The sequence below is a fragment of the Mesocricetus auratus genome, unplaced genomic scaffold (genome assembly GCF_017639785.1).
Source record: "Mesocricetus auratus isolate SY011 unplaced genomic scaffold, BCM_Maur_2.0 Super-Scaffold_100014, whole genome shotgun sequence".
NCBI classification, from domain to species: domain Eukaryota; kingdom Metazoa; phylum Chordata; class Mammalia; order Rodentia; family Cricetidae; genus Mesocricetus; species Mesocricetus auratus.
Window position 1 is genome coordinate 2,208,671 of NW_024429197.1, and position 15,777 is coordinate 2,224,447.

The 15,777-nt window shown below is 55.5% G+C and overlaps 1 protein-coding gene and 1 long non-coding RNA gene across 5 annotated transcripts; one reads left to right on the top strand and one right to left on the bottom strand.

Moving 5' to 3' along the window:
• Positions 1–1,185: 1,185 nt before the first annotated feature.
• Arhgef19 (Rho guanine nucleotide exchange factor 19) lies at positions 1,186–15,562 on the bottom strand. 2 transcript variants are annotated; one of them, XM_021233564.2, is made up of 16 exons: positions 15,318–15,562; positions 11,699–12,148; positions 11,086–11,367; positions 10,824–10,932; positions 10,680–10,756; positions 10,203–10,465; positions 9,209–9,369; positions 8,978–9,130; positions 8,654–8,783; positions 8,223–8,297; positions 8,058–8,147; positions 7,770–7,930; positions 3,794–3,952; positions 3,416–3,495; positions 1,990–2,094; positions 1,186–1,673 (listed from the first exon to the last, which is right to left on the bottom strand). In XM_021233564.2, exons 2-16 carry the CDS (start codon positions 12,117–12,119, stop codon positions 1,516–1,518), a joined length of 2,424 nt encoding a protein of 807 aa, XP_021089223.1. In that variant the 5' UTR covers positions 12,120–12,148; positions 15,318–15,562; the 3' UTR covers positions 1,186–1,515. The 2 variants fall into 2 exon arrangements, with proteins under 2 accessions (XP_021089223.1, XP_040613447.1); XM_040757513.1 differs by lacking the exon at positions 15,318–15,562 and adding an exon at positions 13,135–13,227.
• Positions 9,016–11,406, top strand: LOC121144159. 3 transcript variants are annotated; one of them, XR_005881470.1, is made up of 3 exons: positions 9,016–9,137; positions 9,478–10,680; positions 10,867–11,406. It is a non-coding gene; the product is annotated as an uncharacterized LOC121144159 (long non-coding RNA). The 3 variants fall into 3 exon arrangements; XR_005881469.1 differs by having other exon boundaries at positions 9,478–10,337; XR_005881468.1 differs by having other exon boundaries at positions 9,478–11,406.
• Positions 15,563–15,777: the final 215 nt, after the last annotated feature.

The window sequence follows — 15,777 nt, forward strand, 5'->3', positions numbered from 1 at the left end:
GGCAAGACTCCTGTCCAGGGTCATCCTTGGTTACATTGTGAGTTTAAACTAGCCTGGACTACATGATCCTGTCTAAAAACACTAATGAAACCAAAGAGACTGGGATGTGGGTTTGGAGGTAGAGTGTATCCTTTGGAGATGGGCCAGCAGGAGGAGGAAGAAAGAGACTATCCCACATCATCCTAAAGCCCTGCTCAGCTTTCCTCCCTGGCTACCCAGGGCTAGGGTCACTAGCCTCTTCTGTTTCTCCCCTTTTTTGGGGGAACAGAGTCTCACTATGTAGCTCTGGCTGTCCTGAAACTCACCGAAATCCCGCGCCTTTAATCCCAGCACTCAGGAGGCAGAGGCAGGCAGGATCTCTGTGAGTTTGAGGCTAGCCTGGTCTACCAAGCAAGTTCCAGGGTAGCCTCCAAAACAATACAGAGAAACCCCGTCGGAAAACAAAAAAAAATCTTTAAAAAAAAAGTTTTGGGGCTGGAGATATGGCTCAGAGGTTAAAAGCACTGGCTGTTCTTCCAGAGGTCCTGAGTTCTTTTTTTTTTTTTTTTTTTTTTTTTTTGGTTTTTCCGAGACAGAGTTTCTCTGTGGCTTTGGAGGCTGTCCTGGAACTCACTTTGTAGACCAGACTGGCCTCGAACTCACAGAGATCCGCCTGCCTCTGCCTCCCGAGTGCTGGGATTAAAGGCGTGTGTCACCAATGCCCGGCCAGAGGTCCTGAGTTCAATTCCCAGCAACCACGTGGTGGCTCACAACCATCTGTAATGAGATCTGGTACCTTTTAGAACACTGCATACATAATAAATAAAATCTTTAAAAGAATGTTTTTAGACAGAAGGACATGGGAGAAGTGTGTCAGTAGATGGTTTTGCCAGGGCTGTGATGGTCTAGATGGGCTCCAGAGGAAGCCGTAGACTCACAACAGGAGGCGGACGAGGACATGCAGTGGACGTGGGGATGTGGCATACTCGGGTATGGCTGCAAGAGCAGCTCACTGGCAGCCACCCTGCACCCAGAGGCAAAGGGCCGCTCCCTCCCGGGCCCCTGATGGAGCCCAGCACGACCTCCACCTGGAGCTCAGCCCAGGAAGCTGATTTTCCAGCCTGGCCTCTGAGCCGCTGGAGGAAGAGTTTTGAGGTCCCCCGGTGGGTGGTGCTTTCTTAGTACAAGCCACAAGAGGCAACTACAAAAACTCATGGAGTCACTTTAATACTCAAGCCTGCTTGGATCTGACACTTCGCTACTTGGAGGGGAAAGTAGCAGGTTGACACACAGCCCCTCTGCCCTCGGGGCACCCGGGAACAGGTGAGAGAGTGAGAACAGCCAGCACCCTCCCTTTGGGGCGGGGCAGAGGCTCTCCAGGCAGAGAAGCCAGTGCAAAGGCCCTGGGGTCACACGTCAAGCAGAGGCAGCCAGGGTGTATTTACAGAACTGTTACCCAGCGCCTGCAGAGAAGCCCCCAGACACACAGAAGCCCACACACCACAGGAGCGGACCCAGCCGGGCCCCGGGGGAGCATCAGGCAGGGGGGTCCCCCAGCTTGCTGCTGGCATGGGTGACCCTCTTGTTCTCTCGGAGGTTTCGAAGTCGAGCGCTGAGGCTGCTGATCTCCTCCACGTGGGTCTGTGGCACCCACCCCTTCTCACCATCAGCGAGGCGCACCCCCTCCAGCCAGCCTAGGGACACAGCAGTCAGTATCAGTGATGCCGAAGGGATGCTGCGCAGACTTGGGCAGGAACAACTGGGCCCGATGTCAGCCTGGAGCCAGGTGACATTACCATAGCGTCACCAGCTCCCAGGAAGGACCCCACCTCTCTGAGCAGGGTATTTCCCACTCTCCCCATCACTCTCCATTCTCCAGCAGGAAGTTCTTCCTCTGATCTGACCAAATTCCCAGATGCTGTGGCTGGTCACCACTTGCATAACTCTCCCCTGTGACAGGTTGGTCACTCACTGCCCCTCAAAGGGCTGCTGGGTAGGTCTGGCTCTCACCATCACTGGTCCGGGTCTTCACTGCCAGGATGTCTGTCTTCTCCAAGGTCAACTCATCTGGCTGCAGGGCCTTGTAGGTCCTCACACACTGGACCTGGGGGCGGTCTGAGAGCCAAGAGAGTGTCCAGGAGCCCCCAGGTCAGAGGTGCAGCAGGAAGAAGACAGTAGGGGAGGGGACCACAGCTGCTCCTCTGCCCAGCCTGGGCATGCGTCTCCCTAAGCTGAGGCTCTTGGTCAAGGACATTGACCTCCCCAGCTAGCTCACTGAAACACCGTGTGTTGACCTCTAGACTCCCACACAAACCCCAGACACCCAGCACATGTTCCTCGACAGTTCTCTGGGTGTCTAAAGTTCAAATCCAAAGACCTCTCAAGACCCACAGGCTTCATGTGCTGACCCTGCACTCGGGCTCACCCCCTCTCCCAGTCCTCTTCCCTCTCCGTCCCTGCTACATGGGGCTCCTGTGGCCCCTTTTGCCTCAAGGCCTTCTGCCAGGAAGCCCTCTCCACCCTTCAGGGCCATTTCCCAGTGGCCTCTGTTGACCATCTGACTGGAGTAGGGGGCTTGTCCTCCGCCTCCGTGGGACTCAGAGCCCAAACCAGAGATATGCCATTTCAGTTCTTTGTGCCAGAGCAGATGGACAGGAACATTACGACAAGTTTGAGCTGGGAGTGGCGGCTCATCCTTGTAATACCAGTGCATAGGGAAACTAAGGCAGGAGGTTTGCTACGAATTCAAGGCTAGCCTGGGCTACACAGCAAGACTTTCTCAGAAAGGGAAGAAGGAAAGAAGAGAGGGAGGGAGATCAGACCTGGCCCTATCCCCAGCTCTGCCAGCGGCTGGTTGTGTGACCTTGGGCAAAACTTTTCTGAGCCTCAGGGAAAAATGAAGACAGTGACTCTAGCTAACAGGATCACTATGAGAATTAAATAAAATGGGTGAAATTGCAGAGTTCAGTCCCTGACCTGACTCACAGCGGGTACTTGCTGGAGTGTGTCTCCCTCTCCCCCATCTCAGATCTATAACCCAAGCCCCTGCCTCTGCTCAAACACCTTCCATGGCTACCTACTGCCCACTGCCAAGATCCTCTCCATCTAGACGTAGCCTGGCTTGCCAGCCTCATCTCACACCCAAGAGAGCTGCCTCCATCCCAAATGAACACCCGCTCACCCTGCTACCCCCAACATTCTACTCCCGGCCCACAAACACACTCTGTACATACCAGGCCTGTCCGATACAGACAGACAGTTGTGGGCTCCAGACCCAGCCCTGTCCTCCTGGGAGGGCCTGGCCAAGGCACTTATCCTTTCTGAATCTCTCTTTCATAGTCTGCAAGATGGGCTGCCTGCTCATATGGGGTGTGCCTGTGCACCCTGCGTGCCCCCAGTGGTAACCAGAGCCATCCTAGAGGGATCTGGGTCCTACCTTCTCCATCACAGGTGACTTGCTTGTCCTCCTGGGGGCTGGATGGTCGCAAGGCTGAGATCCACCGTTGCTTCTCACTTCTACAGAGAGAGAGGTCTGGTCATAACAGGCAAGGTACAGTAGCCCAGAGCGGGGCTGGGAACCCGGGCTGGGGGAGCTAGGGTTATCCTGGGCTACATGCAGATCTCCAGGCCTGTACCCCCACCCCACTGCTTCTGTATGCCAACTGTGGCCACTGCAGCCTCATGCCACCTCCCTGATAGAGGGGAACAGTGGCTGGTGCCACCTGCCAGAATTCAGGCACTGCTCTGGCCATCCAGCCTCGCTCTGTGCCCCAGGATTTCAGCAGGACTCTCGCTCAGAGTTTGGAGTGCTTACTCAGTTCGTGCTCTCAACAGCAGCTGGTGCCTGGCACGCTGGCCATGCAGCAGCCGGAGCAGGAACACGTGACCTGGGATGCCCTGCAGCTTCAGACTCAGGTCTCGAACCTGCAGCTCAGTCATTTTGGCATGGACGAAAACAGCAAACTTCCCGAGCCTGGAGGACAGACAGGGCAGGGAGTCAACAGAGCCCAGGTCCTACCCTCAGAGCCTCCTCAGGACCAGGTGAGCTGATGGAAGGAGGAGGAAGGATCATTTGCTCTTCCAGGCTTGGCTTCAGTGGCCATTTCCCAATAACCAGTGAGGCTCCCATCAGGGCATCTAAACAGAGCTCAGGGTGCTAAGGCAGGAGGATTGCTGTGAGTTCACCTGCCTGGACTTCTGCTGGCAGAAGGTAACAGCAGCCAGGCTCCACCCCAGATACACTCTTAGTTTCTTCCTGCACCCTTTCCTGACTCCAGGTGGACTCCCATGGGACTTGCACCAAGACAGCAGAAGCTGCTTCTCTGCCCTCAAGTCAGAACCAGGTGCTGCTGGGCCTGAGGGGAAGAGGCTAGGAGGTGGTGCCGGGTCCTGGGCTTGTTAACCTAGCACAGAAACAGGGCCCGGCTCTCCTCCTGCAACACTGCGCTGTGTAGGAGGACCCAACTGTTGGGGAAGTCCTGTGTATATGTCAATAAAGCACTGTCTGGCCAATAGGAATCTAGATAGGTGGGGCTAGGAATCCAGGAGGATTCTGGGAAGGAGAAACACAGGAGAGTTGGAGATGTAACTGCCATGGGGTAGGAAGCCTGGAACTATTCTCCGGTAAGAGAAATACTTAGAGCCGGGCGTTGGTGGCGCACCCCTTTAATCCCAGCACTCGGGAGGCAGAGGCAGGCGGATCTCTGTGAGTTCGAGGCCAGCCTGGTCTACAGAGTGAGTTCAGGGACAGCCTCCAAAGCCACAGAGAAACCCTGTCTCGAAAAACCAAAAAAAAAAAAAAAAAAAAAAAAAAAAAAAGAGAGAAATACTTAGATTAACAATTATGGGGTAATTACTTAAGTCAGAGCTAGCCAAGCAAGGCCAACAGCTTCATAATTAATACAGCGTCTTGTGTGTTATTTGGGGACTACAACTCGGCAGAGCCCAGGCGACTGGCGGGTGATAAACCAAAGCAGCTAGCAAGAAAAGCTTCTCATAACACCCAACATCATGTCCACCTCCCCCAATACATGCACTAGAGCCTAGAGCGAGCGAGCAGGCCCCTCCTCTGTCTTCCTGTTCCCGTGTCCTGAAGCACCTGCCACCTCCTGGCCATCTATGCTTACCTAAGAGCTTCTGGTCCCTTTCACCATTCCACCCTCCAAACCGGCCAGAAGCAGAATGCCCTGTCCTCTGTACACACCACCCCCACATCCCCACCCCTAACCTCAGAACAAGCCCCGCCTCTACTATGCCTTCAACACCTCCTCTCCCTTTCCTTGACTTCTCTTTGATTTGTTTGTTTGTTTAGAGACAGGCTCTCACTTCAGAGCCCTTGTTGCCTGGAAGTTGCTATATACAGGCTGCCCTCCATCTCTGTCTCTGCCTCCTGAGTGCCAGGACTAAAGGTGTGTGCCACCATCCTGGAATACTACTTTCTCCTCCAGTCCACAGCCTGGCTTCTCCATGCCCCAGACACACTGTTCTGCCACAACTTTTCTGTCTTTTCCAACACAAAACTCTTACTCTTCAAAATGCAGCCTGAGGGCTGGAGAGATGGCTCAGTGGTTAAGAGCTCTTCTGAGGGGATAGGTTCAGAACCAGGCACCTACATGGCAACTCACAACTGTCAGTAACTCCAGTTCTATGGGATCTGATGCCCTCTCTTGGACTCTTTGGGCATTGCATAAACATGGTAGTACACAGACATGCATGTAGGTAAAACACCCATACACATACAATAAATCTTAATTAAAAAATAATAATCTCAGCACTCGGGAGGCAGAGGCAGGCGGATCTCTGTGAGTTCGAGGCCAGCCTGGTCTACAGAGCGAGTTCCAGGACAGCCTCCAAAGCCACAGAGAAACCCTGTCTCGAAAAAACCAAAAAAAAAAAAATAATAATAATAATCTCGGCTGGGCGTTGGTGGCGCACTCCTTTAATCCCAGCGCTTGGGAGGCAGAGGCAGGCGGATCTCTGTGAGTTCCAGGCCAGCCTGGTCTACAACAGCTAGTTCCAGGACAGCCTCCAAAGCCATAGAGAAACCCTGTCTCGAAAAACCAAAAACCAAAAAACAAACAAACAAAAAAAAATCTCAGCACTCAGGAGGCAGAGGCAGGTGAATCTGAGTTTGAGGTCAGCCTGGTCTAAGAGCGAGTTCCACGGCTACACAGAGAAATCCTGTCTAGAAAGCAAAAACAAACAAAACAAAACAAAAAACAAAAAATCCAACCAAATAGGCCCCAATATCTCATCCTCTGGCAACTTTACTCATTCCTCCTTAGCACATCTTCCCATTAAGACCCAGACAGAGGCGGAAGGATGGCTCAGCAGTTAAAATACATATTGCTCCTGCTCCTGCAGAGGATCCACGTTCAGGTCCCAGCACCTACACCGTATGCTCACAACCACCTGTAACCCCAGCTACAGAGCAATCTTATGCCTTTAACCTCTGAGGGCACCTGCACATATCACACCCACACAGAGACATATAATTCAGACAAACAAACAAAAACAACCGAATGGTAGCCCATGCTTGTAACCCCAACAGTCAGGAGGCTGAGGCAGGGAGTCTGTGAGTTTGAGACAAAATTGGACAATGGCTGGGCGGTGGTGACACACACCTTTAATTCCAGCACGCGGGAGGCAGAGACAGGCAGATCTCTGTGAGTTCTGGTCTACATAATGAGTTCCAGGACAGCCTCCAAAGCTACAGAGAAACCCTGTCTCGAAAAAACAAAAAACAAACAACCAAAAAAAATTGGACAATGTAGGGTGTTTCAGGTCAGTGTGGAATACAGAATGAGACCCTGTCTTATAAACAACAAACAAACAACCCAGGCAGGGTTTGGTAATACACACCTTTAATCTTAGTGTTTGGAAGACAGAGGTAGGCAGATCTCTGTGAGTCCTAGGCAAGCCCACTGTACACAGTGAGTTCCAAGCCAGTCAAGAGTTACTAAGTGAGACCCTGTCTCAAAACTAAAATGCTCAACAACAACAACAACAAACAAAAACATAAAAACCAGTGACATGGTTATGAACTGGACTTGGGTGGACAGAGAGCAAATCTCATTCACACTTATGTCTCGGCGTGCGACATACAGCCAGTGTAGCCCAGCAATACAGGGACACTTTACTCCCTGAACCAGTCAGGAATGAACTCATCTATTGTCATGAGGGACCTTGGGGTGGCAAGACGGCTCAGTGGGTAAAGGCTGCCAACCCTGGTGACCTGAGTTTGATCCCCACGCCCACATGATAGAAGAAGAGAAATGACCCCTACTTGCCCCCTGACCTCCACACACACAAAATAAAAGATATCTGCCTTTTCACCCCTCCAAACTCTCTCTCTTCATCCTGCTCACTAGTAAAATCTAGCTGTGGGGGCAGGACATAGCCGGGCAGTGGGTAACAAGGAGCTGGCCATCTCCTGGCGACCTGCTTGCCAGGGAGGCATCTTCTGCACAGACAGGAACAGTCCATGCAGCGTGCCAGCACAGGGAAGCTGCTGGGTGCTTATCACTTACCTGGCAAGGGCTGGGCCTGGCTGTGTGTCTGTCACTGCCCTAGGCTCAGAGCAGTGGCAAGCTCCCAGGACACAGTCTACCCCTCAGCTCTGCCTGATAGATGGACCTGCCTCACTGCTCCCGCTGAGGAGCCTCCAAGGCCCAGGACACCCTGTGGTTCAGCCTGGTACCAATGGAGGCTCTGAGGCTCTAGGAGGCAAGCCCTGCTCTGGAGATGAAGGATGGAGTCTCTGACCTCCCCGGCCTCTCCCTCCCACTCACTCTTTCCTCCGGGACAGTAGCAGGCAGTCATTGAAGAGGTGAAGGTACACGGCCTTGCTGGACAGCTTCAGCTTGGCGGGTGGCGCGGCGGGCAGGGGGGCCAACTCCACCAGCTCCCCGTGCCGCACCAGCCAGCGGGCCTGTGAGATCAGCGGAAAGATCTAGAGAAAGAGGCAGACAGTGGGGAGGGCGAGCTGGGTAAGGCCAGAGCAGGGAAGGGAGGCCATGGGCAGTGACTACTGGCCCCCTTACCCCCAGAGGAAGGAGGAAGCAAGGGCTGTGCCTTACCTTGCCCTCGAAGTGGATCTTCTTACTCAGGTGGATGAGCTCCTCGGTCCTCTTCATGGACTGCACGCTGGAGTTGCATTCCTGTACCAGCTGGGGACGGGGTGGGGAGTCATTTGGGCTCCCACCGGGGGAAGAGGAGCCCACAGCTCTGGCCCCTGAGCTCACCTCCTTGAGTGCACTGAAGGCCTTGGTGGCCATGTCCTCATCTTGAGAGCCTGGTGCCGTCCTCTTCAAGATATTCTGGTGGGAGAGAGAGACATGTTCTTGAGTGTTGTAGTAGGACACCCATGTTCCTGTAAATAACCCCTCACTTGAGCTCCTTAAGCCGCCCCACTGAAACTCATTGGGTCACACAGGGAAGGACATGAAAGTGGAGGGAGGGGCCACCCGGAAGAGGAAGGAGACCAGTGGGAGGGCACACAAGGGAAAAGGCGGTGGAGTACGACCTGTGTGTGTATGGAAATGTCACAATGGAACCTGTTATGCACAACTAATATATGCTACTAAAAAGGAAGGCAAACTTGATATAACAACACAGACATAACCACCAGTGGCAGGCCAGCCTCTCCCTCCCCATCCTTCCTGAAGTGTGCTACCTCCACCAGCATCTTGAGGCGGGTGACCCTCTGGAAAGGTAGGATGAGGAAGGAGGTGAGAGGCAGCCGCTGGCACACAGGAGACTCTTCTAGGCGAGCCAGGATGCCAGGGAACTTGGGGTTCTCTAGGCTGGACAGTGGGCGGAACGGGCTGTCACAGGTGGGTCTCTCGGCACACCTGCCCCCATGCAGTGGGCCTCACTTATCCCAGGAACAGAACTTCTTCCTGGAAGCCCTGGCCTCCCTGACGGAGCCTGCCTCACCCAGTCCTCTGCTCCTACACCTGCCCACACCCCCCGCCCCGCCCCGCAGAGCCCCTCCTACAGCAGGCGCTGGTAGGTGCGCTCCTGGTAGGCCTGGTTGGTGACGTAGGGCAGGTAGACCCGGCGGAAGGCAGGGCAATGGCGCAGAACAACATCGCACACGCTGAAGCGCAGCACGTCGGCCTCTAGGCGCTGTTCCAGATCGTGAAGAAACCTGCCAGGTGAGCCGAGGTCAAAGGCGCCGCTCTAGACCTCTGTCCCCACGCTTAGCCAGACCAGGTCACTCCCTCACCTCTCGCTAGTGCTCTTGACCTCGGGCAGTTTGGAAAATAGCCATTGCTTGTCCTGAGTCCCCAGACACTCGCTCAGCTCCACGGAGCCTAAGAAGTGGTCCACGGCCACAGACAGGCTATGGATGTAGGAGGCCTCCGAGGTGATCAGCTCAAATTTGGCCTAAGGGAGGGTGGTGGTGAGAGCAACGCCGGGCCACCCGGGACCAGGGTCTCAAGTCTCCCAACAGGATGAGGTCTCTATAGACACCATTTTCCTGCCCCTTCCCAGACCTACGGATAATCTGGCTGGGGCCTGGGCGTGCCCGAAGCTACCAACTGACAATCTTCGGACTACTTCGGTCTTTCCCAAGAGTGTGAGCTGCCCATTGCGCGCTCGGCTACGCCCAGCATCTGCCTTTGGCCCCGCCCCAAACAGGGAGTGTGCTCTCAACGGCCCCGCCCTTGTGTTGCCCCACCCTGTTGATCCCGCCCTCTCCCCTGGCTTCCCCTTTCGGCTTCCAGGACCCTTACTTTCCCAGGTCTTCCCACCTGCTCTCCACGTTGATAATGCCTCACTCCTACTAAGTTTCTGATCACTTGCACTTGGTCCTGCCCCGTTCTAGGTTCCGCCCCTCCCGATCCCTCTCTTACCTTTCCAGTCTTCTCCCTCACTCTTTGACAGTCCCTGTGCCCAGCTGAGTCGCCCCAACAACTACTTCTGGCTCCGCCCCTGTCATAGGCTCCTCCTTCCTGTTTAGACCCCGCCCAGGCTTTTCTCTGAGCTTCATAGATTCCCCCACCCACCAAGCAAGTAGACAGTCTTTCATTTCCCTAGGGTCCCCATCACCTGCCTTCTCGCCTCGCCCCATCCGAGGTTCCGCTCTTCTCGCCCCCTTTCCTTGCTTCCCCTCTGGGCTCCCGAGTCTTTCCCCAGGATCTCCCACCCCTTCTCCACGTGGATGGCCTCTAATTTCCCGTGGGTCCCCATCTCCTGCCTCTAGCCCCGCCCTTCACCTCCTGCAGTTTGCAGTCGCGCAGGCTCAGCGTGGCCAGGACACCGCTGCCGCGCACGTCGGGGATGTCCTGCCACAGCGAGAAGGTGGAGCCTCGGGCCGAGCGCTGCGCGCGGAAGGAGCTGCTCGGGGAAAGGTTGGCGCGCGGTGGCCCGGGCCCTTCCTCCGCTCCCTCCGCCCCGTCTCCGGGGCCCTCCTCCTCGCGCTGCTGCCGCCGCAACTCGCGCGCGCTGGCCACGTCGCTGTACTCCTGGTAGAGGACAGCTGGGCGGGGAGGGGGGGGTGCTCATTTACCCATGCCAGAAACACTAATTGGGCACCAACTGCATGCCAGCCCACCTGCTAAACACTGGTACTGCAATTCTCTCCCTCGCGCACACTGTCTCTACTTCCCAACTCCCTCAAAACAGGCTTTCCAGATTCCAACGCCTCGGGCCCCATCCCCCGTCCCATCCCCTCGCAGCGACTCTGCACTTACAGTTAAGGAGGAAACGGGACTGGCGCCTCTCGGTGGCGCTGCTGGGATCCTGGGAGGGCTTTTCGTGCGTGTCCAGCCTAGGAAAGAGTGTCAGCACCTCTTTGCATCCCTCCCCAACCCAAGCTCCAAGAGAGAGGTGGGTACCTGGGTTCCAGGAGACCACCGCGAACCTCATTTGGGTCGACAGGTGCTGACAGCGACACGCTGACCACCCTCATCTCTGCTCTTCGAGATTCCCTCACGGGCAGTTTCCCTAGAGAAAGCAAGAGCTGGGAGTGGGCGATCCAGAGAACGACGCGCGTGGGTCACCCAGCTGATCACCTGAAGATGTTAACACGGGTGGTGGGGCTGTGTCCCACCCGCCTGGCTCAGGCTGCCCTCAGTGTCCGGGAGAAAATCTGGGTACCTTCCCTGGTGATTCCAGCACCTGACCCTGAAGTCAGAGCCCTGGTGGCCGTGCGCCCCAGGCGCAGAGACGAGTGGAGCCTTGTCATCAGTTCAGAGGCTGAGAAACGCCTTCGCTCCTGAGCCTCAAGGCCCCCTCTGGTGTTTCCGGAAAGCTCCTGCGGCCTGGGCTCCTCCGCACACAGAGCCTGCTCTTGTGCGGCCTGGCCAGTCGCCAAGAGGCCCGTGGGGGTCTCGATGCCACCAGTGGTCTCTTCATTATTATACACTTGCATCTTGCGCCCTAGAGGTGGGAGTAAAATAACATCTGTCACCCACTGTAGACTGTACCATCTTCCTCCTTGTGGCGGCATGACCCCGAGCAACAAAATGAGATCCCCAGGGCAATGAGGTAGCAGAGGTCATGACTGTGGAGAGCTAGGAAACCAGAACAGGGGCTGCTGAACTGGTTATATAATGTTGGCAAGTCCCCTGGACCCTATGAGCCATCTTTCCCTTGTCGTTAAAACTTGTCCTGTCTTCTGGGACATTCTGAAGTTTACAGAGTTCAAAAAGTGCCACCCAGTTCCTCCCCTAGCTGCCCCAAAAGGCTCCCCCCCACCAGGGTGACTCACAGGCTGACTTCTTCTCTGAGCCACCGTGGCTGGCCCTGCGCTGGGGCTGCTTGTGTTGAGAGCTCCAGGGTCCCACCAGAGTTGGGGGCTGGGCACCAGGACAGTGGGGCCAGCTGCCAGCCCTGCTGGGTCTCATTCCTCCACTGGTGGAGATATGGGTACCTGGGCCTCCTGGGGATGGCGGCCATAACAGTCCTTGGAGAGGGACAGGGGTCGCCAGGGACCAACGGCTACCAGGAGCCTGTTGTAGCTCCTCTGGAGCAATGGGGAAAAGGTCCACGCATACTGGGCTTGGAGGATGCAGGGTGGGCAGTTCCGCAAAGGACAGGCTTTCCTGCTGGCACACGGCTACTGGGCGGCGGGCAGTGCCAGGCGGTCCAGCCAGGTGAGGCTGGAGGGTTGCAGGTGGCCCACAGTCCATTCCTCCTTTGCTCTTCCACCCTCCTGGGCCTGCCATGGGAAAAGGGATCAGACCCAGATATAGTTTAACAGGGAGGGCCTGTGAGCCTCCATGCCCTGGAGGCACCAACAAACCCTCCTGTGCACATGTACACAGCTACACAAACACACTCACATGCGCGTTTAGCAATCGTATTATTCAGTAATTATTAAACAAGTGCCCACTTAACATCTCATTTAATCTCCACCAGCCTTCAAAACCGATGCTGTTACCCCCATTTTGTAGGTGAGGAAAGTGGGGCACACAGGTGCTATCTACCGAATGGTAGAGCCAGGGTTCCCACATCTGCGTTTTAGCCACCCCCGTACATTCTCTAACACACATGTAGATAACATAGGTTGTCACACAAATTCGTGTTCCAACACACAGCCACACATTTTCTTCTGGCACATGTACTTTCGTAGATAACTTGAGACATCTCAAATGCAGATATACACTCACATACTTTTTTTGTTTTGCTTTGTCACACAGGCTTAGAAACTTTCTCTCAGTGACACACACCAACCCATTGCCTTACACACACACACACAGACACTCACACACACACACCAAACTTCCTCACACTGTTCCAGGCACACACACCAGGATCCAGATACATACGGGCCCCAATGTCCTTGTTCTGATGTTATCCACCCCCTTCCATACCCAGACTTGAGGCCTTCATGCTGAGTGATGCCTACACCCTTGCCAGGCTGGCTGGGAGGGTCATAGACTGGCAGGCGGGCCACCACCCAGATTAGTCCCTCCCAGGGAAGAGCATGGAGATGCCCAATCCCCAGTTTGAGATGACAGAGGGGTTTATCCCCATCCCGGCTCCCAGACACTAGACCAAGCCAGGCAGAATGGGCCATTTCTGGGCAGAATGCCATCCCCAGGCAGTCTGCCAGCAACCCCAGGACAGGATGATGAGCCCAGAGGTCCAAGCCCCTTCAGCCTCCGCCAGGGTGCCCTCTGTGGCCTCCCTCTTGCCCCTCACCTCGTCAGCAGAGACTGAAGCCTGTTGCTGATGCTGTCTGCCCGCTCCGGCAGGGGAAGCCCTCTCTCTGCCCAGCTGGCTGGGGGAGATCCCACCCAGACAAAGGGTTTGATTCATCAAACCCTGTGGTGAGGCGAGGAGAGGGAGGGAGGGAGCAGGCAGCGGGCTGGGGCTGGGCGGGGGCCTACACTTGCCTGGCTGCGCTGTAGGCAGTCTGGGCAGCAAGGACCCCTGCAGAGGCCCCTCAGGCCAAAGGGGCAGTGTGGCCAGTCTGAGAAACAAGAGGGAGACCCAGAGAAATAGCGGCCTTGGAGACAACAACAGCTCAGGAACCGACTCTGAGACACCGAGGGAGAAAAACCACAGAGGCTGAGACACTTGAGGCCCAGAGCCTGAGACAACGGAGGATTTCTGACAGCCCCCAGATGCTCAGGGAGATGGGAAGTCCAGGGAGCAAACAAACAAAAACAAACAAACAAAAAACAGGGAGACAGATGAACAAATAATAGCTCATGCCCAGTGGGGTTGCCAGTCCAGTGGGAGAGCCAAAGAAACAAAAGCAGTTATAATCTGAGTTGGCAAGAAACAAGTCACAGGCACTAACAGTAGGGGGCTGGGCCCAGCCCAATCTGAGTATGCCAGGAAGGCTTCCTGGAGGAGGTCCCAGCTCACTGTTGCAAAACTAAAACCCTCAAGGACCCAGCACAAAGAGATGGGCAGTAATCCCCGGCCTGAATCGGAGACAGCAACTGGGTACTGTAGAGCACTCTTGGGTCTCACTGCACCCCAACTGCTTCTCCTAGTACTCCTGGCTTGGGGGGCCTGAGGGAAAGGCTGGCTGGTCCTCAGGGGCCCTCCCCCAAACAAAAACAGCAGCTGTACCGTACTCACTCCCTTACTTAGCTTTTGCCCCCCAAGTCTATAGTGCCCCTCTGGGTAAGTCAGTGTGAACCTCCGTTTCTTCAGCCTGCCAAGTGAGAGAGCTGGTACCAACTTCCTAACTGCTAATACAAGAATTAACGGCGGTACACAGGAGGTGCCCCGGGCACAGGGCATGGTGGGAGCCTTGTCATCGATAGGCAGTCCCCCTATGGATGGTTACATTCCCAGTCTTTGGCAGGGGACGGCTTGGGCCAGCAGCCAGTGGCAGTGGCAAGTGGGAGGGGACACAGCTCGCTTCTGTCCACCACAGGGGTCTCTTTTAGGTGTGAGAACATACCCCGCCCTAGAAGCCCCTAGGGAACAGGAAATGAGTCCCTCTCCTGTGATTTATAAGGCTAAATAAACAAAACTTTGGACCTTAAGGCATCTTCAATTAAGACCTCAGAGAAGGCTGGGGGAGCTGAGGGAATGTGCAGAGCTTTCTGGAATACAGAATAAAAAAGGGTGGCAGAGAATGTGTAGCCCCCACTGTGCTCAGGCCCAGGGGCCATGGGGATGGCCTGTCAAGCTGGGGTGTCAGTCCAGTAGCCTTTCAGGGCTCAGTGCACCCAGCCTTGATATCGGTGATTCGGGCCGGGAGCTGGATTTAATAATGTGTAGCACTTTTCTGTTAATATAAAAAGGTCAGGGAGGACTGGCTTCAGGTGGCTGGCTCCAGCCAGATGTGACTCCAGGACAGACCAGTGCTCACGAGGCAAGGGTCACTCTGGAAACCAGAGTCAGGGTCTTGTGTTGACACTGAGCAGCCCTGTGAGGCTTTAGGCAAATTATAAGTCCTTCCTTGAGACTTGGTATCCTTGTGTGTCAAGCGATCCTAAAGTCCCCCAGAAGCCTCCTCTAAGAAACCTGTGCCATAGGTGTCTCTGCAGGCTGAGAAGGATTGGTAGAGCCAAGGAGTGGTCTGCGCAGGGGTGCTACTAGCTAGAGTGGGCAACAGCATCCCTAGGCACTGTTGCTGTCTGGGACAGTACCACTGGTCCCGGTACCTTGCCCTGCCCTCCGTTCTTAGTACCCCTTGGCTCCCTGCTCAGAAAAACAGAGACCCTGCCAGACAGAATCCCTGGCTCCTTAAGGGACAAAAGCTAGTAGGAGGTCATGCCTGGAAAGGGGGTTCCAAGTCAAGCAGAGCACCAGGAGGCCAAGAACGGGTTGGAGACAGAAACAGCAGCCCGGAGGTACAGCACAAAGGACTCCCTCGGGACACAGCAAGAGGAGGATGGGCTGGTGACCCAGGGCCCTACCTCAGCCAGGGAGCTCCTCTGTCCAGCGGCTGGTACACTCCAGGGCTCCAGGCCACCCTGGGGGCAATGGGGTTGTAGCCAAGTCCTCAGAGGACCATGCCAGCATGGCTCCAATGCTGGGCAATGCAAGCTCCTGGGTATTGTGTGGGGCAGGGAGGGGGGAGGCGAGGGTGAGGGAGCCTCGCAGAGGCAGGCGGCTGTCTCAACGTGCCTGCTCCCCGCCCCCCTTCCCCAGAACCGGTTTGGCCAGTCGGGTACAAGAGGGGGCTGGAACAATGGAAGTCCTATGCCTCCCAGAAGCTCTGAGGGACCCCAGACATCTGCCTAAAGATGGGGTTAGCAGAGTTCTGCTTCTAAGAGGTGGGCCACCCCTCTTTGGAGCTTCCTAAGTACTAGGGAAAGGTCGGGACTTTGTAGGAGTGGAGGACATCCTGGAAGCTTTGCAAAGGAACCCCCAAAC

Bases quoted from the DNA above. Each gene is read 5' to 3' on its own strand.
- Arhgef19 (XM_021233564.2), bottom strand. From the start codon at position 12,119: ATGGACTGTGGGCCACCTGCAACCCTCCAGCCTCACCTGGCTGGACCG. The intron at 8,298-8,653 runs GTAGCACACTTC...CTCTCCCACCAG, and splicing joins GCCTCAAGATGCTGGTGGAG to AATATCTTGAAGAGGACGGC. The intron at 7,931-8,057 runs GTAAGGCACAGC...CTCTTTCTCTAG, and splicing joins AGATCCACTTCGAGGGCAAG to ATCTTTCCGCTGATCTCACA.